The sequence below is a fragment of the Triticum aestivum genome, chromosome 4D (genome assembly GCF_018294505.1).
Source record: "Triticum aestivum cultivar Chinese Spring chromosome 4D, IWGSC CS RefSeq v2.1, whole genome shotgun sequence".
NCBI classification, from domain to species: domain Eukaryota; kingdom Viridiplantae; phylum Streptophyta; class Magnoliopsida; order Poales; family Poaceae; genus Triticum; species Triticum aestivum.
Window position 1 is genome coordinate 122,443,684 of NC_057805.1, and position 23,712 is coordinate 122,467,395.

The 23,712-nt window shown below is 46.4% G+C and overlaps 1 protein-coding gene across 1 annotated transcript; it reads left to right on the forward strand.

Moving 5' to 3' along the window:
* Nucleotides 1-15,387: 15,387 nt before the first annotated feature.
* Nucleotides 15,388-16,681, forward strand: LOC123099776 (protein DMP6-like). Its single transcript, XM_044521869.1, has one exon. It carries the CDS (start codon nucleotides 15,990-15,992, stop codon nucleotides 16,647-16,649), a length of 660 nt encoding a protein of 219 aa, XP_044377804.1. The 5' UTR covers nucleotides 15,388-15,989; the 3' UTR covers nucleotides 16,650-16,681.
* Nucleotides 16,682-23,712: the final 7,031 nt, after the last annotated feature.

The following is a 23,712-nucleotide window of genomic DNA, read 5'->3' on the forward strand; positions in this document are numbered from 1 at the left end:
ACGGGCATCTTTGAAAAGAGCAGGCCAATAAAAATCGGATTGCAATACCTTATGCGTAGTTCTATCTCCAGCATGGTGCCCCCCATAAGCCTCGGAGTGACACTTGCGTAGGATCTGTTCCTGTTCATGCTCAGGTACACAACGTCTAATAACACCATCTACTCCTTCTTTATAAAGGTGTGGGTCATCCCAGAAGTAATGGCTTAAATCATAGAAAAACTCTTTCTTTTGCTGGTATGTGAAACTATGTGGTATAAATTTAGCAACAATGTAATTAGCATAACCAGCATACCATGGAGCAGTACAAGAAGCATTTATGATAGCTAATTGTTCATCAGGAAAGCTATCATCAATAGGTAGTGGGTCATCAAGAACATTCTCTAACCTAGATAAGTTGTCTGCAACGGGGTTCTCAGCTCCCTTTCTATCTATAATATGCAAATCAAATTCTTGTAGTAGGAGAACCCATCTAATAAGTCTAGGTTTAGCATCTTTCTTTTTATAAGACATTTAATAGCAGCATGATCAGTGTGAACAGTTACTTTAGAATCAACAATATAAGGTCTGAACTTATCACAAGCAAATACAACTGCTAAAAATTCTTTTTCAGTAGTAGCATAATTTCTTTGGGCACTGTCTAGAGTTTTACTAGCATATTGAATAACATTTCATTTCTTATCAACTCTTTGTCCTAGAACAACACCTACAGCATAATCAGTAGCATCACACATAATTTCAAAGGGTAATTTCCAATCAGGAGGCTGAACAATAGGTGTAGAAATCAAGGCTTTCTTAAGTATTTCAAATGCTTCTACACAATCATCATCAAAAAAAAAGGAACATATTTTTGTAAGAGATTAGTCAGAGGCCTAGAAATTTTTGAGAAGTCTTTAATGAAGCTCCTATAAAAACCGACATGACCAAGGAAACTTCTTATACCTTTGATGTCCTTAGGACACGGCATCTTTTCAATAGCATCAACTTTAGCTTTATCAACTTCAATACCTCTTTTAGAAATTTTATGCCCCAAGACAATACCTTCATTAACCATAAAGTGGCACTTCTCCCAATTCAAGACAAGATTAGTTTATTCACATCTCTGCAAAACTCGATATGACCGAGGTGTAAAACTGTGGAGGGGGACACCGCACACAGCTAAAGATCAACTTGTGTCTATGGGGTGCCCCTTGTTGGGAATCGTAGCATAATTTAAAAAAATTCCTACGCTCACCAAGATGCATCTATGGAGTGTACTAGCAACGAGGGGAAGGGAGTGCATCTACATACCCTTGTAGATCGCGAGTGGAAGCGTTCCAATGAACGTGCATGACGGAGTCGTACTCGCCGTGATCCAAATCACCGATGACCGAGTGCCGAACGGACGGCACCTCCGCGTTCAACACACGTACAGTGCAGCGACGCCTCCTCCTTCTTGATCCAACAAGGGGGAAGGAGAGGTTGATGCAGATCCAGCAGCACGACGGCGTGGTGGTGGATGTAGCGGGTCTCCGGCAGGGCTTCGCCGAGCTTCTGCGAGAGAGAGAGTGAGGTGTTGCAGGGGAGGAGGGAGGCGCCCAAGGCTGTAGGTTGCTGCCCTCCCTCCCCCCCTTTATATAGGACCCCTGGGGGGGCGCCGGCCCTAGAGATGAGATCTCATGGGGGGGGGGGCGGCGGCCAAAGGGGGGGAAGGGTTGCCTTGCCCCCCAAGGCAAGGGGGAACCCCCCACCCTAGGGTTCCCAACCCTAGGCGCATGGGGGGAGGCCCATGGGGGGGCGCCCAGCCCACCAGGGGCTGGTTCCCTTCCACTTTCAGCCCATGGGCCCCTCCGGGATAGGTGGCCCCACCAGGTGGATCCCCGGGACCCTTCCGGTGGTCCCGGTACAATACCGGTAACCCCCGAAACTTTCCCGGTGGCCGAAACTGGACTTCCTATATATAATTCTTCACCTCCGGACCATTTCGGAACCTCTCGTGACGTCCGGGATCTCATACGGGACTCCAAACAACTTTCGGGTTTCCGCATACATATATCTCTACAACCCTAGCGTCACCGAACCTTAAGTGTGTACACCCTACGGGTTCGGGAGACATGCTGACATGACCGAGACGCCTCTCCGGTCAATAACCAACAGCGGGATCTGGATACCCATGTTGGCTCCCACATGTTCCACGATGATCTCATCGGATGAACCACGGTGTCGAGGATTCAATCAATCCCGTATGCAATTCCCTTTGTCAATCGGTATGTTACTTGCCCGAGATTCGATCGTCGGTATCCCAATACCTTGTTCAATCTCGTTACCGGCAAGTCTCTTTACTCGTACCGCAATGCATGATCCCGTGACTAACGCCTTAGTCACATTGAGCTCATTATGATGATGCATTACCGAGTGGGCCCAGAGATACCTCTCCGTCACACGGAGTGACAAATCCCAGTCTCGATCCGTGCCAACCCAACAGACACTTTCGAAGATACCCGTAGTGCACCTTTATAGTCACCCAGTTACGTTGTGACGTTTGGCACACCCAAAGCACTCTTACGGTATCCGGGAGTTGCACGATCTCATGGTCTAAGGAAAAGATACTTGACATTGGAAAAGCTCTAGCAAACGAAACTACACGATCTTTTATGCTATGCTTAGGATTGGGTCTTGTCCATCACATCATTCTCCTAATGATGTGATCCCGTTATCAATGACATCCAATGTCCATAGTCAGGAAACCATGACTATCTGTTGATCAATGAGCTAGTCAAATAGAGGCTTACTAGGGACACGTTGTGGTCTATGTATTCACACATGTATTACGATTTTCGGACAATACAATTATAGCATGAACAATAGACAATTATCATGAACAAAGAAATATAATAATAACCATTTATTATTGCCTCTAGGGCATATTTCCAACAGTCTCCCACTTGCACTAGAGTCAATAATCTAGTTACATTGTGATGAATCGAACACCCATTGCGTCCTGGTGTTGATCATGTTTTGCCCTAGGGAGAGGTTTAGTCAACGGATCTGCTACATTCAGGTCCGTATGTACTTTACAAATATCTATGTCTCCATTTTGAACACTTTCACGAATGGAGTTGAAGCGACGCTTGATATGCCTGGTCTTCCTGTGAAACCTGGGCTCCTTCGCAAGGGCAATAGCTCCAGTGTTGTCACAGAAGAGAGTCATCGGGCCCGACGCATTGGGAATCACCCCTAGGTCGGTAATGAACTCCTTCATCCAGACTGCTTCCTGTGCTGCCTCCGAGGCTGCCATGTACTCCGCTTCACATGTAGATCCCGCCACGACGCTTTGCTTGCAACTGCACCAGCTTACTGCTCCTCCATTCAAAATATACACGTATCCGGTTTGTGACTTCGAGTCATCCAGATCTGTGTCGAAGCTAGCGTCGACGTAACCCTTTACGACGAGCTCTTCGTCACCTCCATAAACGAGAAACATATCCTTAGTCGTTTTCAGGTACTTCAGGATATTCTTGACCGCTGTCCAGTGTTCCATGCCGGGATTATTTTGGTATCTTCCTACCAAACTTACGGCAAGGTTTACATCAGGTCTGGTACACAGCATGGCATACATAATAGACCCTATGGCCGAGGCATAGGGGATGACACTCATATTTTCTATATCTTCTGCCGTGGTCGGACATTGAGCCGTGCTCAATTGCACACCTTGCAATACAGGTAAGAACCCCTTCTTGGACTGATCCATATTGAACTTCTTCAATATCTTGTCAAGGTATGTACTCTGTGAAAGACCAATGAGGCGTCTTGATCTATCTCTATAGATCTTGATGCCTAATATATAAGCAGCTTCTCCAAGGTCCTTCATTGAAAAACACTTATTCAAATAGGCCTTTATACTTTCCAAGAATTCTATATCATTTCCCATCAATAGTATGTCATCCACATATAATATGAGAAATGCTACAGAGCTCCCACTCACTTTCTTGTAAACACAGGCTTCTCCATAAGTCTGTGTAAACCCAAACGCTTTGATCATCTCATCAAAGCGAATGTTCCAACTCCAAGATGCTTTCACCAGCCCATAGATTGAGCGCTGGAGCTTGCATACTTTGTTAGCATTCTTAGGATCGACAAAACCTTCCGGCCGCATCATATACAACTCTTCCTTAAGGAAGCCGTTAAGGAATGCCGTTTTGACGTCCATCTGCCATATCTCATAATCATAGTATGCGGCAATTGCTAACATGATTCGGACGGACTTCAGCTTCGCTACGGGTGAGAAAGTCTCATCATAGTCAACCCCTTGAACTTGTCGATAACCCTTAGCGACAAGTCGAGCTTTGTAGATGGTCACATTACCATCTGCGTCCGTCTTCTTCTTAAAGATCCATTTGTTTTCTATGGCTCGCCGCTCATCGGGCAAGTCAGTCAAAGTCCATACTTTGTTTTCATACATGGATCCTATCTCGGATTTCATGGCTTCTAGCCATTTGTCGGAATCCGGGCCCGCCATCGCTTCTTCATAGTTCGAAGGTTCACCGTTGTCTAACAACATGATTTTCAGGACAGGGTTACCGTACCACTCTGGTGCGGAACGCGTCCTTGTGGACCTACGAAGTTCGGTAACTTGATCCGAAGCTTCATGATCATCATCATTAACTTCCTCCCCAGTCGGTGTAGGCACCACAGGAACATTTTCCCGCGCTGCGCTACTTTCCGGTTCGGAAGGGGTGACTATCACCTCATCAAGTTCCACTTTCCTCCCACTCAATTCTTTCGAGAGAAACTCCTTCTCCAGAAAGGACCCGTTCTTGGCAACGAAGATCTTGCCTTCGGATCTGAGGTAGAAGGTATACCCAATAGTTTCCTTAGGGTATCCTATGAAGACGCATTTTTCCGATTTGGGTTCGAGCTTTTCAGGTTGAAGTTTCTTGACATAAGCATCGCATCCCCAAACTTTTAGAAACGACAGCTTAGGTTTCTTCCCAAACCATAATTCATACGGTGTCGTCTCAACGGATTTAGACGGTGCCCTATTTAAAGTGAATGCGGCAGTCTCTAAAGCATAACCCCAAAATGAGAGCGGTAAATCGGTAAGAAACATCATAGATCGCACCATATCCAATAGAGTGCGATTACGACGTTCGGACACACCGTTTCTCTGAGGTGTTCCAGGCGGCGTGAGTTGTGAAACTATTCCACGTTTCCTTAAGTGTGTACCAAATTCGTGACTTAAATATTCTCCACCACGATCTGATCGTAAGAATTTTATTTTCCTGTCACGTTGATTCTGGACTTCACTCTGAAATTCCTTGAACTTTTCAAAGGTTTCAGACTTGTGTTTCATTAGGTAGACATACCCATATCTACTTAAATCATCAGTGAGAGTGAGAACATAACGATATCCTCCGCGAGCCTCAACACTCATTGGACCGCACACATCGGTATGTATGATTTCCAATAAGTTGGTTGCTCGCTCCATTGTTCCGGAGAACGGAGTCTTGGTCATCTTACCCATGAGGCATGGTTCGCACGTGTCAAATGATTCGTAATCAAGAGACTCCAAAAGTCCATCTGCAAGCGCTTGACACCAATGTGACCAAGGCGGCAGTGCCACAAGTATGTGGGACTATCGTTATCAACTTTACATCTTTTGGTATTCACACTATGAATATGTGTAACATCACGTTCGAGATTCATCAAAAATAAACCATTGACCAGCGGGGCATGACCATAAAACATATCTCTCAAATAAACAGAACAACCATTATTCTCGGATTTAAATGAGTAGCCATCTCGAATTAAACGAGATCCAGATACAATGTTCATGCTCAAAGCTGGCACTAAATAACAATTATTGAGGTTTAAAACTAATCCCGTGGGTAGATGCAGAGGTAGCGTGCCGACAGCGATCACATCGACCTTGGAACCATTCCCGACGCGCATCGTCACCTCGTCCTTTGCCAGTCTCCGTTTATTCTGTAGTTCCTGTTTTGAGTTACAAATATGAGCAACCGCACCGGTATCAAATACCCAGGAGCTACTACGAGTACTGGTAAGGTACACATCAATTACATGTATATCACATATACCTTTGGTGTTGCCGGCCTTCTTGTCCGCTAAGTATTTGGGGCAGTTCCGCTTCCAGTGACCACTTCCCTTGCAATAAAAGCACTCAGTTTCAGGCTTGGGTCCATTCTTCGACTTCTTCCCAGTAACTGGCTTACCGGGCGCGGCAACTCCCTTGCCGTCCTTCTTGAAATTCTTCTTACCCTTGCCCTTCTTGAACTTAGTGGTTTTATTCACCATCAACACTTGATGTTCTTTTCTGATCTCCCCTCCCGCTGATTTCAGCATTGAATATACCTCAGGAATGGTCTTTTCCATCCCCTGCATATTGTAGTTCATCACAAAGCTCTTGTAGCTTGGTGGAAGCGACTGGAGGATTCTGTCAATGACCGCGTCATCCGGGAGATTAACTCCCAGCTGAGTCAAGCGGTTGTGCAACCCAGACATTCTGAGTATGTGCTCACTAACAAAACTATTCTCCTCCATCTTACAGCTGAAGAACTTGTCGGAGACATCATATCTCTCGACCCGGGCATGAGCTTGAAAAACCAGTTTCAGCTCCTCGAACATCTCATATGCTCCATGTTTCTCAAAACGCTTTTGGAGACCCGGTTCTAGGCTGTAAAGCATGCCGCACTGAATGAGGGAGTAATCATCAGCACGCTGCTGCCAAGCGTTCATAACGTCTTGGTTTTCTAGGATTGGTGCATCACCTAGCGGTGCTTCTAAGACATAATCTTTCTTGGCTACTATGAGGATGATCCTCAGGTTCCGAACCCAGTCCGTATAGTTGCTGCCATCATCTTTCAGCTTGGTTTTCTCTAGGAACGCGTTGAAATTGAGGACAACGTTGGCCATTTGATCTACAAGACATAGTGTAAAGATTTTAGACTAAGTTCATGATAATTAAGTTCATCTAATCAAATTATTTAATGAACTCCCACTCAGATAGACATCCCTCTAGTCATCTAAGTGAAACATGATCCGAGTTTAACTAGGCCGTGTCCGATCATCACGTGAGACGGACTAGTCAAGATCGGTGAACATCTCCATGTTGATCGTATCTTCTATACGACTCATGCTCGACCTTTCGGTCCTCCGTGTTCCGAGGCCATGTCTGTACATGCTAGGCTCGTCAAGTCAACCTAAGTGTATTGCGTGTGTTCCGAGGCCATGTCTGTACATGCTAGGCTCGTCAACACCCGTTGTATTCGAACGTTAGAATCTATCACACCCGATCATCACGTGGTGCTTCGAAACAACGAACCTTCGCAACGGTGCACAGTTAGGGTGAACACTTTCTTGAAATTATTGTAAGGGATCATCTTACTCACTACCGTCGTTCTAAGCAAATAAGATGCAAAAACATGATAAACATCACATGCAATCAAATAGTGACATGATATGGCCAATATCATCACGCTCCTTTGATCTCCATCTTCGGGGCACCATGATCATCTTCGTCACCGGCATGACACCATGATCTCCATCATCATGATCTCCATCATTGTGTCTTCATGAAGTCGTCACGCCAACGATTACTTCTACTTCTATGGCTAACACGTTTAGCAACAAAGTAAAGTAATTTACATGGCGTTATTCAATGACACGCAGGTCATATAAAATAATAAAGACAACTCCTATGGCTCCTGCCGGTTGTCATACTCATCGACATGCAAGTCGTGATTCCTATTACAAGAATATGATCAATCTCATACATCACATATATCATTCATCACATCTTCTGGCCATATCACATCACATAGCACTTGCTGCAAAAACAAGTTAGACGTCCTCTAATTGGAGTTGCAAGTTTTTACGTGGTTTGTAGGTTTCTAGCAAGAACGTTTTCTTACCTACGTAAGACCACAACGTGATTTGCCAATTTCTATTTATCCTTCATAAGGACCTTTTCATCGAATCCGTTCCGACTAAAGTAGGAGAGACAGACACCCGCTAGCCACCTTATGCAACTAGTGCATGTCAGTCGGTGGAACCTGTCTCACGTAAGCGTACGTGTAAGGTCGGTCCGGGCCGCTTCATCTTACAATGCCGCCGGAACAAGAAACGACTAGTAGCGGCAAGAAGAATTGGCAAACTCAACGCCCACAACTGCTTTGTGTTCTACTCGTGCATAGTAACTACGCATAGGCCTGGCTCATGATGCCACTGTTGGGAATCGTAGCATAATTTAAAATTTTTCCTACGCTCACCAAGATGCATCTATGGAGTGTACTAGCAACGAGGGGAAGGGAGTGCATCTACATACCCTTGTAGATCGCGAGCGGAAGCGTTCCAATGAACGTGGATGACGGAGTCGTACTCGCCGTGATCCAAATCACCGATGACCGAGTGCCGAACGGACGGCACCTCCGCGTTCAACACACGTACGGTGCAGCGACGTCTCCTCCTTCTTGATCCAGCAAGGGGGAAGGAGAGGTTGATGGAGATCCAGCAGCACGACGGCGTGGTGGTGGATGTAGCGGGTCTCGGCAGGGCTTCGCCGAGCTTCTGCGAGACGGAGAGGTGTAACAGGGGGAGAGGGAGGCGCCCAAGGCTGTAGGTGGCTGCCCTCCCTCCCCCCTTTATATAGGCCCCCTGGGGGGGGCGCCGGCCCTAGAGATGAGATCTCATGGGGGGGCGGCGGCCAAAGGGGGGAAGGGGTTGCCTTGCCCCCCAAGGCAAGGGGGAACCCCCCCACCCTAGGGTTCCCAACCCTAGGCGCATGGGGGGAGGCCCAAGGGGGGCGCCCCAGCCCACTAAGGGCTGGTTCCCTTGCACTTTCAGCCCACGGGGCCCTCCGGGATAGGTGGCCCCACCCGGTGGACCCCCGGGACCCTTCCGGTGGTCCCGGTACAATACCGGTAACCCCCGAAACTTTCCCGGTGGCCGAAACTTGACTTCCTATATATAATTCTTCACCTCCGGACCATTCCGGAACCTCTCGTGACGTCCGGGATCTCATCCGGGACTCCGAACAACTTTCGGGTTTCCGCATACATATATCTCTACAACCCTAGCGTCACCGAACCTTAAGTGTGTAGACCCTACGGGTTCGGGAGACATGCAGACATGACCGAGACGCCTCTCCGGTCAATAACCAACAGCGGGATCTGGATACCCATGTTGGCTCCCACATGCTCCACGATGATCTCATCGGATGAACCACGGTGTCGAGGATTCAATCAATCCCGTATGCAATTCCCTTTGTCAATCGGTATGTTACTTGCCCGAGATTCGATCGTCGGTATCCCAATACCTTGTTCAATCTCGTTACCGGCAAGTCTCTTTACTCGTACCGCAATGCATGATCCCGTGACTAACGCCTTAGTCACATTGAGCTCATTATGATGATGCATTACCGAGTGGGCCCAGAGATACCTCTCCGTCATACGGAGTGACAAATCCCAGTCTCGATCCGTGCCAACCCAACAGATACTTTCGGAGATACCCGTAGTGCACCTTTATAGTCACCCAGTTACGTTGTGACGTTTGGCACACCCAAAGCACTCTTACGGTATCCGGGAGTTGCACGATCTCATGGTCTAAGGAAAAGATACTTGACATTGGAAAAGCTCTAGCAAACGAAACTACACGATCTTTTATGCTATGCTTAGGATTGGGTCTTGTCCATCACATCATTCTCCTAATGATGTGATCCCGTTATCAATGACATCCAATGTCCATAGTCAGGAAACCATGACTATCTGTTGATCAACGAGCTAGTCAACTAGAGGCTTACTAGGGACACGTTGTGGTCTATGTATTCACACATGTATTATGATTTCCGGACAATACAATTATAGCATGAACAATAGACAATTATCATGAACAAAGAAATATAATAATAACCATTTATTATTGCCTCTAGGGCTAAAGATCAACTTGTGTCTATGGGGTGCCCCTTCCCCCGTATATAAAGGAGGGAGGGAGGAGGCCGGACGGCCCCTAGAGGCGTGCCCAAGGGGGAGAGTCCTACTCCAAGTAGGAATCGGCTCCCCCTTTCCTAGTCCAAGTAGGAGAAGAAGGAAGCAGAGGGAGAGGGAGAGGGAAAGAGGGGCCGCGCCCCCCTCCCCTAGTCCTATTCGGACTCCCCTGGGGGGGGGGCATCTCCAGGCTGCTGCCCTCTCTCTACTCTAAGGCCCACTAAGGCCCATTACTTCCCCGGGGGGTTCCGGTAACCCCTCCGGCACTCCGGTTTTATTCGAAACCATCCGGAACACTTCCGGTGTCCGAATAACATGGTCCAATGTATCAATCTTTATGTCTCGACCATTTCGAGACTCCTCGTCATGTCCGTGATCTCATCCAGGACTCCGAACAACCTTCGGCACATCAAATCACATAACTCATAATACAAATCGTCATCGAACGTTAAGCGTGCAGACCCTACGGGTTTGAGAACTATGTAGACATGACCAAGACACATCTCCGCTCAATAACCAATAGCGGAACCTGGATGCTCATATTGGCTCCTACATATTCTACGAAGATCTTTACCGGTCAAACCGCATAACAACATACGTTGTTCCCTTTGTCATCGGTATGTTACTTGCCCGAGATTTGATCGTCGGTATCATCATACCTAGTTCAATCTCGTTACCGGCAAGTCTCTTTACTCGTTCCGTAATGCATCATCCCGTGACTAACTCATTAATCACATTGCTTGCAAGGCTTATAGTGATGTGCATTACCCAGAGGGCCCATAGATACCTCTCCGATACACGGAGTGACAAATCCTAATCTCGATCTATGCCAACCCAATAAACACCTTCGGAGACATCTGTAGAGCATCTGTATAATCACCCAGTTACGTTGTGACGTTTGATAGCACTACAGGAAACAGCTATTTTGCCGTCTGCCATGGTGGACGGCAAAGGCTCGAACGGCGGACGGCAAAGGCCTTTGCCGTCAGCCGCGGACGGCAAAAGGCTCCGGCAAAGTAGGCTACGGTAAACAGCTGCTTTGCCGTCCGCTTCCTGGCGGCGGACGGCAAAGGCTCTTTGCCGTCTGCGGCGGACGGCAAAGAGAGCGGACGGCAATAATTGCGCTGTCAGTCCGTTAAGTGGCTAACGGCAGGCCTTTGCCGTCCGCCGCTGACGGCAAAATTTCTATGGTCTTTGCTGTCCGCCGTATGATGTCATCTACACGTCACTAGATGGCAGGTTCTTTGCCGTCTGCCGCTGATGGCTTTTTGCCATCGGCGCCGGCGCAGTGAGACGTCCCATCGGCGGCGGCGGTCCGCGGGCGGCGCCGATTCACACGCCACCTCCCGACGCCCGCCTGCGCACGCCACCGCTTGACCGCCCGCGCACGCCGACGCCTGGCCTCCTGCGCCCTTGACAGCTCGGCATTAATCGCCGGCGCCGATTCGCACGCCGCCGCCTGGCCTTCTGCGCCCTTGACCGCTCGGCTGGCCCGGCATTAATCGCCGGCGCCGATTCGCACGCCGCCGCCTGGCCTTCTGCGCCGGCTGGCCCGGCATTGATCACCGGCACCCACCCCGCCCACCACGCCTATAAAAAGCGCCTCGCCCCGCCGTGGCTCTCACACCGCCCCTCGCCTTCCCTCTCCTTCTCCCCCTGCCGCCGGCATCGCCCCTCTTGCGCCCTACCTCTCCCTCTCGCCGGCGATGGCCCGCTCCACCTTGACCCTCGAGGAGGCGGAGGAGCTCGCCCACTTCGTCATCCCCGCCGCTCCCGACGTGCGCCTCCCGGCGAGGTGGCGCCTGAGCGTCGACGGCGTGCCGGTGGCGCCGGTGCCCGAGGTCGGCACCCACCTCTTCGCCCGCGCCGTCGGCCTGTACAGGGCGCGCCTCTCGCCGGAGGAACTCGCCGACCCCCAGTATGCCCCCAACAACCCCGGCTGGGCGGACCGCCTCGCCGACGACCACCTGCGCCGCCTCCACGCGTACGCCGGCCCGCGCCCGCCGACGAAACACAACCGCGCACGGCGGCATCAGCTCTGGGACGGGCGCACCTTCGAGGAGGTCGTCGCGCCGTACCGCGTGCAGGCGGCCGCCGGCGCCGTGCCCGCTCCGCCGGCGTCGCGCCGTACCGCGTGCAGGCGGCCGCCGGCACCGCGCTGGCCCCTCGACGGTGACCGCGGCGCTGACCGCCTCGGCAGCGGCGACCGTCGCACACGCGCGCGGGACGGCGCCGGGTCGTCCAGCTGCGCCCCTCCGCCAGAGCCGGCGCCGGAACCTGAGCCGGCGTTGCTGGCCGAGTACAGGCGGCTGGCGGCGGAGGCCGGCGACCCGGAGGACATGCCGGGCTACCTGACGGCGATCCGGGAGTCGGAGAACGCGCCGATGCCGCCACCCCTCGTGCAGGAGTACATGCAGCTCGCCCCGGTCGCCGTCCACCCAGAGGACCCGCCGGACTTCCCCGGCTACCACGCCGCTGTGGCCGACTCGATGGCTGCGCCGGTGGTGGACCTGGACGATAGCAGCAGCGACAACGGCGACGACAGCCACAGGCTCTACGACGAGATGGACTTTGGCGGCGTCGAGGACGAGTAGTTTAGTTTAGGTTATTTTCGAAATAACGTTTAGTAATGTTTAATTATTTTCCTAATGTTGTTTAGTTTAGTCAAGTTTAATTTCTAGTATTATGTAAAATATTTATGAAAACTATGATGAAATATCGAGTGTGTTTGCGTGGTTTTAAATTATTGTTTGCAAATTGAATTTTCGAATTAATACTATTATGTTTGCAAAAAAATTTCTAAAAATTAGGAAAGGAAATAAAAAACGAAACAAAGGTGGACAATAAATAATAGTATCAAAAACAATGAAATTGTTCTCTTAAAAAAATTAAAACAGAAGTAATGTTGAATTGAAAAAATTATAAAAATGAAACAAAATAAATAAAAATGAAGCATTAAAATATTAAATAATATTAGGAAAATAGATAGAATGAAAATAAACTCATTTTCGAACGGGGCCTTTGCTCCTACCCGAACGGTGTCCGGAGAACGAGGTCGATTTTTTGACATCTTCGGGGTCGGGGTGTCGGGTCGGGGTGCCGGGTCGGGGTGTCGGGTCGGGGTGCCGTCTCGGGGTCGGGGTGTCGGGTCGGGGTCGGGGTGCCGGGGTCGGGGTTGGGGTCGGGGTCTAGGGGTCGGGGTGTCGTGTCGGGGTGCCGGGTCGGGGTCGGGGTGCCGTGTCGGGTCGGGGTTTTTTTCCTCTTTTTTCCTTTTCTTCTTCTTCCTATTCTTCCTTTTCTTCCTCTTCTTCTTTTTTTCTCCTCCTCCTCTTCTTCTTCTTCCTTTCCTTTTTCCTCTTCTTCTTCTCCTCCTCTCCTCTTTTTTCTTCTTCTTCTTCCTCTTCTTCTTTTTTCTTCTCCTCCTCCTCTTCTTCTTCTTCCTTTCCTTTTTCCTCTTCTTCTTCTCCTCCTCCTCTCCTCTTTTTCTTCTTCTTCTTCCTCTTCTTCTTTTTCTTCTCCTCCTCCTCTTCTTCTTCTTCCTTTCCTTTTTCCTCTTCTTCTTCTCCTCCTCTCCTCTTTTTTCTTCTTCTTCTTCTTTCCTCAAACTAAACTAAACCTAAAACTAAACCTAAAACTAAAACTAAACCTAAAACTACAACTAAAACTAAATCTAAACTAAAACTAAAACTAAAAAGAAAAAAACAGAAAAAAACAGAAAAAAGGGGGGCTCACCTGGGGGGTGGAGGAGGCCGGTGAAGGAGGGGGGCGGGGCGGTGGAGGAGGCGGCCTGGGGCGACGGGGCGGTGGGGGCGACGGGGCCCGGGGCGACGGGGCGGCGGGGGGCCAGGCCCGGGCGGTGGGGGGCCGGGACGGGGGGGCGACGGGGCGGTGGGGGCGACGGGGCGGCGGCGGCGCGCGGCGGGCGGCGGCGCGCGGCGGCGGGGTGGGAGGAGAGAAACGGCGAGGGAGAGAAGAAGTGAGTAACGGGCGGGGGTACGGGCCGTTAGGTAGTGAGCTCTTTGCCGTCCGCCCCTCTTTGTCGTCCGCTTTTTTGCCTCTTTGCCGTCTGCTAGCGGACGGCAAAGAGGTGGCCCAGAGGTGGCCCATTAAGTTTTTCCCAAACGGGCGGGGGGTGGGGGCCACTTCACTCTTTGCCGTCCGCCAGCGGACGACAAAGATCTGCTGGCGGACGGCAAAGAGCTTCTTTGTCGTCTGCCCTTTCTTTGCCGTCTGCTTTTGGGTAGCTGATGGCAAAGAGCTTCTTTGTCGTCAGCTAGCAGACGGCAAAGAGCTGGCAGATGGCAAATTAGCTGATTCCAGTAGCAAACGGGAGTTGCATAATCTCATAGTCAGAGGAACATGTATAAGTCATGATGAAAACGATAGCAATGAACTAAACGATCATTATGCTAAGCTAACGGATGGGTCTTGTCCATCACATCATTCTCTAATGATGTGATCCCATTCATCAAATGACAACACATGTCTATGGTCAGGAAACATAACCATCTTTGATTAACGAGCTAGTCAAGTAGAGGCATACTAGGGACACTCTGCTTTGTCTATGTATTCACACATGTACTAAATTTCCGGTTAATACAATTCTAGCATGAATAATAAACATTTATCATGATATAAGGAAATATAAATAACAACTTTATTATTGCCTCTAGGGCATATTTCCTTCACACGCCCGGAGAAGCAGCCCACACCAAGCACGACATCCAACATCTCGAGATCCAACACCAGGGACGCCGCGAGCAACCAAGACAACGCCTTTAAGAAGGGGATGACGTCATGACACCGCCATTGTCCGACCCGAAGCCGGATCTAGGGTTTCCCCCGTGCTCGAAGATGGGCACGGAGAAGGCCATGGCAGCGCCTTCAAGAAGGGTAGGTGTCGCCGTTGCCAGCACGAGTGCAGGGATTTCGCCTCGGCCTGTGACCGAACAATCCCAAAGCCGCCGGATCAGGATTCGGAGATGTGAAAATCAAAACACTGTCTGGAGTTGCTACTGTAGGGAGGCAAGATATGCCCGTCGTCGACGAAGGAGACACCGGGCGCCCCCGGTCACACCACCAACCCAACCCCGCTGCTCACATATGAGCCGTCACCAACCGCCCAGATCCGCTGCCACTAGCCAGCCCGAGAGAGAGCAAGGCGTGGCTGGCCCAAGCCACCGGGAGAGGCAGCCGCCGGTGGGCCTGGTTGCAGCAAGAGCGGAGGTTAGGGGCCGACCGAGTAGTAGAAGCAGTCGGAGATTGGGTTTTGGGGGAAGGGGCCGGGGGACACCACCACCAGGGCGCCGGGAAGAGGTGGACCAGCGGCGGGAGCAGCACCTGTAGCGCAGCTCGCGGGAGACACGATGGCCACCGCAAGATCGGGGGGGGGGGGGGGGGGGGGGGGCAGGAGCATCGGAGACGTCACTGGGGCGCGGGGAAGGAGGACCGCCGGCAGAGTAGCGGAGACGTCACCGGGGCGTGGGATAGGAGGATCGCCGGCGGAGCAGCACCGCAGCGCAGCTGGCGAGAGGCACGCCCTCCACCAGATCCAGCACGGGGAGGACGAGGCCAGGAGAGACCCCAGGGCGAGAGGATGAATCCCGCCGCCGGCCGCCGGCGGGCTTTGCCTGGCGACGTCTGCCGACAGCGGCGAGGGAAGGTGGTCGAGCGGCGGCGGCTAGGGTTCCCGCCCGAGCCGCCTCTAGGGAGACGACGCGGGGGCGCGGGAGCTTCAATAGGAATTCGATCCTCCAAAATTCCTGCGATTTTCCCTTGTTCCAAACGGGGCCTAAGTTCCAAGGAAGGACTAGAGATGCTATGTGGTAATCCCAAATCCCAAGTCACCAAGGTGCTCTTAGGTAGTCTCAAATCGCAAGTCACAAAAGTTCTTCGCTTGGTCAGTCCAAGCATAACGAGGCCTTGTTCATCACGTTCACGTGAACAAATATTCCATTGCACACATGGTACGTAAAGTGCTACCGAATTGGAGCGATAAATCCGAAGGCTGCAATGCACAGCTCCATTAATCCCATTGCTCCTAATCCAATGTCGTCCCGGCCAGCCGTCGACCCCGAGTCGTCCCCGGCGGCGCAGCAGGCTCCACTGCTCGGCAACGCTGACGGCCGGACACAAACAACAACCGTTGTAGGCAAGGCCCTGAGCAGCACCGCTGACCTCGCGAAGCACCTACCCACCGGAGCCGTGCTGGCCTTCGAATTCCTCTCGCCGACCTTCACCGCCGACGGCAGCTGCACGGCCGCCAACCGCGCGCTCACCGGCTGCCTCATCGGCGCCTGTGCCCTCTCGTGCTTCCTCCTCTGCTTCACCGACAGCTACCGCGACGAGACGGGCACCGTGCGCTACGGCTTCGTCACGCCCAGCGGTCGCCTGAGACTCATCGACGGCGCCCAGCAGATGCCGCCGCGGGACGAGAGATACCGGCTCCGCGCGAGGGACGTGCTGCACGGGGTGCTGTCGTTCGTGGTGTTCCTGGCCGTGGCCATGGTGGACAGCAACGTCGTGGCGTGCTTCTACCCCGTGGAGTCCGCCACGACGAGGCAGCTGCTCGCCGCAGTGCCCATGTCTGCCGGAGCGGCGGGGAGCTTCTTGTTCGCCATGTTCCCGTCCACGCGCCGGGGAATCGGCTTCCCCGTCGCAGGCACGTCATGAATCAATATTGTTTTATCAGTTTGTCTAATTTACATCTAAGCTTTCACAAATAACATAGCACTAAGGAAAAAAAAAAGTTGGGACAAAAAAAAACAGACCATAAACATAGTGAACGTCAAGTTAGATGTGACATAGTTATGTCACATCTAGATGTGTCCTAGACAAACTCTTGTTTTATTTCGGAAATAATTCGCACACCACCAGAGCCATCGAGAAATTTCCGCTTCAGTTGGTGTTAGTTTCTTTACATTTTCCTCTAAAATTTCCGCCACCAGGAAGTGAGAGCTACGCTTTGTCTTACCTCTTCCGGTCTTAATTCCATTTGATCAAAGGTGGGAGAGAATGTCCCTAAACCTGAAAACAAGTGGAGAAAATAAACGAAATTAAGACCGGCTGGTGCCCTTGTCGATCATGTGCATGTCTGGCTGGATTTAAGTATCGTCTATGAATCGTGTGCATTCTGTCGTGTGTATAGCACTGCTGTTCCGAATATGTGCCCAACGCGTGATACATAGCGACGACTTGAAGCATCACTTGGCACGCTCCGAGGCTCAATAAAATGACCTCTACGGGAGTGCTTCAAGGGATTAGTTGTTCCCGTGTAGCACCTGCACTACCAGTTTTTACGGCCGGTTGTACGTTTTACATTCCAAAAAATAGTAGCAGATTGTATCTTCTTCAGAAAAAAAAATACGGGGCTGTACTAAAAAACATAGCAAGCGGATCGCTTGAAACATGTCAGTTTTTATTTATTTTCTGCAGATTTGGAAAAATGTCATGAATTTGAATTTTTTTTCACAAGTTGGAAAATGTACATAAATTTTTAAAAACTTTCATAATTACAAAAACAATCCATGAATTTAAAATGTGTTCATGATTTGATGTACAAGATTAAAGATGTTCACAAATTTAAAAAATGAGCCAATTACACCATTGGTGCTAGAACTTGGCACAAATGATCACTTTAGTGCTAGAACTTGTGGTGTACATATAAGTGGTTCAAAAACTTGGCTTGATGGTGCAAATACGGTGTTGCATATGCCTGTGTCGCGGACTAGGCGTGCCAGCATGGCGGGACCCACTGTCAATGACAGAAAGGGAAGGCAAGGCGTGCGGCCTATTTTTATTTTGCTAAAAGCCCCTCAATAATTTTTTCTCTTACAAAAAATACAGAAAATAAATTGGTTCGCCGGAGGTTCAAACCAACGACCTGCGGTTGCCAGCCCACCTAGACGGCCTTGTTGTCACGTGAGGATACACATCTTTTATATATTTCAACTGAACAATTTTAATCTCAAAAATAGTGCATGCTTGGTAATTCAAACCAGGAACCTTAGGGTAAATACGTGCCTGGGCATACCACCACAACAGACAAGGTCACTTATTTGTGATGTCTAATTACGCGATCGTGTGAGTAAACTGAATTGCAGTCAATAATACCATTTTCAATATTTTAGTTTTTTGCATCTTTAAATTTGGTAAAAAATGTAATAATTATGTGCTATCAATAATATACATATAAATAATATAAATACATTAAAAATGTTAAATAACATCAAAACAAATCCACCTACTAATTTAACAAAAATCCATATAATTAAATTAGTGCCTAGGGATACAACTTCAACCGAAGAGATAACATATTTCTGCAGTATAATTACACTTTATGACCATAACAGAAAACGTTCGTGTGGTTGAACTGAATTACAGTCAGCATGGACAATTTCAACATTTAGTTTTGGGGATTTTAAAACTCTTCTAAATTATAATGATGCATTACAAATAAAATAAATTACATTAAACATATTCATATAACATCAAAACATACCCACGTATTAATTTAACAGAAAACCATATAATTAACTTATGATTTTTTTAAAAACTATGATTTTACATATTAATAAAATATTTTAATTAGTTTTAGAATTTTTATATATTAAATAAATTCTTATATATGTTGAAAAAAATCCTGATTTTTAATATCATATTCATGTGGTATATAAAATTCATCATGGTTTAAGAAAATTGTAGGTAACACATGATTTTTTTAAGTTATGCGAAGTGTAATTATACTTTGGACTTCTTGTGTTGGGGTGGCATGCCTGGCTATGTAACTTGCTGTATTTTGTTTTTGGGACTAAAATTCTTAAATTATATGGTTAAGCCTAAAGTATATAAAACCTATGTATCTATACTTGACATCGATTCCAAATTGGTGTGCTGGCAAGCCACCGGCGCAGGTGACATGTAGGTCGTGAGTTCGAACGACTCTCTTTTTTCTTTTTTATGTACAGTTTCTGTCGAGGGACTTTTTCGTGAGAAAAAATATCGAGAGGCTTTTTTGCAAAAGACAAGCCACACGCCCTGCCCTCCCCTTCCTGTCACTGACAGCAGGCCCTACGCCAAGTTGGCGCGCCGCAAGCATGTACAACACCGTATTTGCACCATCAAGCCAAGTTCTTGAACCACTTATATATACACCACAAGTTCTGGCACTAAAGCGAACTTTTGTGCCAAGTTCTAGCACTATGGTGTAATTGACTCTTAAAAAATGTTCATGAATTTTAAAAATATTTTGCAATTTTAAAAATATTCAAAAATTTGAATAAATGGTTACAAATTAAAAAATGTTCAAAAATCTGAAAAATGTTTGCGAGTATGAAAATGTTTATGAATTTGAAAATTGTTCATGAAGCTTAAAACATTCACGAGTTTGAAAAAAATTACAAACACAAATTTGAAAAAAAATGTTTGCAGATTTTAAAGTTGTTTATGATTCAAAATGTATTCATGAATTTGAAAAGATGGTCAAATATTTTAAAAAAGTAAAAACTAAAAGAAGGAAAAGAAAGAAAGAATGAAATAAAAATAGAAAAAGGAAAGAAAGAAACTTGTGGAACCACTAGTAGAAAACAGGGCTTTGGTTCGGCCAGAAAAGAGCATTAATCCTGGTTGCATTACGAACCGGGATTAATGTGAGCATTAGTCCAGGTTCGAGCGGCTAGGGCACCGTATAGGCATTAGTCCCGGTTGGTGCCACGAACCGGGACTAAAGGGTGCGATGCCCATTAGTACCGGTTCGTGGCACCAACCGGTACTAATGGGGTTTGAGGCATTAGTACCGGTTCATGGCACGAACCGGTACTAAAGGTCCCATTTTCAAACTCTACCCCCCCCCTGTGGATCGCCTTTTCAGTTTTGTAAAAAGCAAAAGAAAATGATAAAAACTTCAAAAATGAAAATCCTTCCAGATGTAGTTACGTTAGTACATGTACTAGTTAGGAAAATTTAAAAACTTAAATTTGGACATGTTTTGCAAAAAGTGTAGGGAAAATGTAAAACGGCTATAACTTTTGCATACGATGTGAGAAAAAAGTATAATATATCAAAATGTTCAGCACGAAAATCCGCATCCGATTTTGACAGCCTACGGCCTGTTTGCAAATTTTTAGAATCCTCAAATTATAAAAGGAAAAAAGTTATGCTCAAATTTCTGTTTTTTTTGAATTTTTGTTAAATCTGGTCAAACTATGGTCAAACTACTTATTCAAGAAGTATTAGTGTTACTAAATAATTATTCAAGAATATTAGTGTTACTAAATAATTATTTCAGTTTTTTTGAATTTTGGTCAAATCTGGTCAAACTGTGGTCACACAATGGTCAAACTAATTATTCAAGAAATATTAGTGTTACTAAATAATTATTTCAGTTTTTTTTGAATTTTGGTCAAATCTGGTCAAACTGTGGTCAAACTATGGTCAAACTACTTATTCAAGAAATATTAGTGTTACTAAATAATTATTGTTTTTTAGAACAATAGTTTCAAACTTAAACAGTGAAATGTGTGACTTCATGCTCAAGCTAAATTCCTGACGGTTTAATAGGATTGACATCTTACTATTGACTTCATGAGTTTCAGTTTTCAACTCTATGCAATTCTCATTGTCCTACTTTGTATTGTTTAGTACTCCAACAATTTAGGGGATGCCAAATTAAACCATTTTGTTTATACAAAGGCTCATTGAAGCTTCTGTTATAGGTTTTCTACTAATTGGATCTTTTCCTTTGTTTCATTGCAATGCTAATCCTTTCTTGGTACAGTTCAAGTTTGCTATCAAATTCTGAAAAAAGAAAAACAACCTCTAAACCAGGGGATTCGCTGAGAGGGAGTGTCGTAAGTGAAAAATGCCAACTTATTTTCTTCTTCAGTTTCAGTTATGAAGTAATGAACAAATGTGTGTTGTGCTATGCCTGCAGGAAAGAGTTCCAATTAGTTTTTCCACTCTTTGCCTGTACCTTTATGGCCAGTAGGCTTAATTCTTTCAGCCTGTAAGCTCTTCGCTGCTAGGTACAGAGTTTATAGTTAACTGAAAACAAATAACAAAGAGTCGCAAGTTCAGTTTTCGCTTATTGGAGTTGGCGTTCATGTTTGCTGCAGTGCATTCTTATCAAGCCATTCTTATCTAACCGATTCTACAGGTACATGTTGTTTCTCATATGCATTTTTTTCATGTATTTTGTTGAGAGAAATATTCTTGAGAGAACAGAGAGGTAAAAATACTAGGTTATTGTATCAAATGAGGGCATGGATGCTTTTACCGAGCTTTAGCTGAAGAGAAAATATGATGCAATAGGGTTGCCTCCACAAATTTGGAAACCAAGATCCAATATCCGCCTTCATCTTCCTTACACGCTTGAGTCGGGATAGTGATGAGGCCTCCTGAATGGTCTAAGCTTCAGAAGTTAAAGATTTTTAGTGTATTTATTCTTCTATTGAACTTGATTGAAGATATCTCTTACTTTATGCAGGTAAATCATCTACATATGCATGGAATGGCACATACTGGCCTCGGCCTGTACAATATTCATGTAAGACACATAGACAAGCATGTGAAAGTAGGCATCATCTCCTTCTATTCCTGTTTACTAGAGTGGTCGTGTTCTATCCTTGCAATCATGCTTAGGTTATCTGTAACATTTGTTCCATTTCATGTAATAAAAGTTAAATGTCTTTACTGGGAGTGTTAAAGATAGCATTCCCCTTTCATGATGATCTTGCATAAGCGTGTGGTAATTATGGCACTTTAACAATGTATTTATTTCTTGATTTGTTGAGATAGCAAGATTGTAATATAAATATATAATTTTCTTTCTATTACTATTGGTTGATGCAAAATATATGTCATCCTACACTGTACTTTTCTGGATCATGCATATGAATTCTAACAGTATTTTTCAAAATCAAGCCTTCATTATCAATGTTTAGTTTGTATCCTACTTGCTAAGGCAGCCCCTGTTTTAACAGTATACAGACCTGGGGGTATTGTAATGCTAAGGATTTAGCTTATCTTTTCTTTTCTCCATATATGCTGCAGATGGTCAAAATAACACTTTAGTACGGTTGATACATGAGTATTATGAACTAATATCAACATCCGCGGGGCTCTTCAAGTCTGCTTTGATATTAAACTAAATTGCAGTTCTGAACTGACATAGTGCCCTGTATACAAGATATATAGATTGTCGGAATTAAAAATCATAGCCTCAATTACTTCTGAAGCATAATATTGTTGTCTATTTTTTTATCTGTTCACTTTTAAAATACTTATTTCTTACGTTGATAATATTAATCTGTTCCTTGGTTTATATCTTCTCGAACAGGTTCATTCTTTACTATCCCCATACACACTTAATAATCTCGAAGAGTTTAAAAACCGTGGACCACATGAAGCTTGAAACCACATGTAGATGTGTTCAGATGCAAGTTCGGCTAATTGGACAAAGTTTGTCCAGGCAGCAAGGATTAAAAAGGTGACATGTGTGTCTTTGTTTTTGAAGGCAAAGAAGGCACGTTGTGAGCCACTATGCACAACCTTTCATAAGGTCAATGAATAAATACTTTCTATTTTCCTGTTGCCTTCGACATACTATATTATATGAAGATGCAGTCTAAATATCTCCTTGCATGGTATGCCTGAACTATAATGTTATTAGAATTGATAAATATGCCATCTAATCTCCTTCCATACTACTCCCTCTGTAAATATTAGTTAAAGACTAATTAAGTCACTATTTCTTAATGGTCCTTATAAAATGTGGTGCTCTAATGTAACTTTGGGTATGACCTAAGTAGGCTTGGGTATGACCTAAGTAGGGAACAAAGTTATTAGATGTGGCACATTGTTATTAGAAAACATAATTCACCAAAAAAAATGGAGAATTTATTCATTTGCATTTTCATGTTCTATCTCAGATGTGGCACATTGTTATTAGAACAGGTCCTTATAAAATGTGGTGTTCTAATGTAACTTTGTTCCTCAATGGTGAATTATGTTTTCTATAGTTAAAGTGCATGTGTGTTGCTGTGATGTATATAAGTGAAAGGGAACAAAAAAGAATGGGAGAAGGAGCTTCTTGCTTTTCTTTTTCCCTTTTGTCTCTGTTTGATAATTACTCATCCATCCTGATGCTTGAGTATTTTCTAACCTCCCCTGTTTTATTCTTTTGGTGCTACTTGGACGTTTCTAATGTCTGATTTTTTGTTTTCTTCCAGAATACATAAAGAATAAGCTACTAGCATTCCTAATGTGCAAGTAAGCCTACTACAACGAGAGATCTGGGCTGCTTCTTTGTGGCTTCCAAACTTGAAATGTTTGTTTGAAAGTTAGTTTAGTAATTTGTTGTGGATTCACAGCTTCTCACATGTACCATCCTCTTAGACCTTTAGATTTCTAAAGAAACTAAATAAAGATATGGTGGTATGGTCTCAATAGTACAACTTAAAGCCTTCCATGCTTTATATTTTCTCTGAAATTTGCTCTTGAAGAATCATGTATCTATGTTAGATCCGGTGAGAAAAGGCGGCTTCCAAGCAGAGGATGCGAGAGTGTTGGCCACATTTGGTTTTCGACTTGGGTGTCTAAATATTCTTACAATACTTGGCTCCCTCTCGCCCTTTGCGCCATTGGCGCAACGAGTCATCTAGTACAAAAGAGGAGCAAACACGCATCTGGTACTGCAACAGACCACCAAACACTGATGAAAGTTGCATGTATTGGCACT

Excerpts from the sequence above, each read along its gene's own strand:
- LOC123099776 (XM_044521869.1), top strand. The coding sequence starts at position 15,990 with ATGCACAGCTCCATTAATCCCATTGCTCCTAATCCAATGTCGTCCCGG.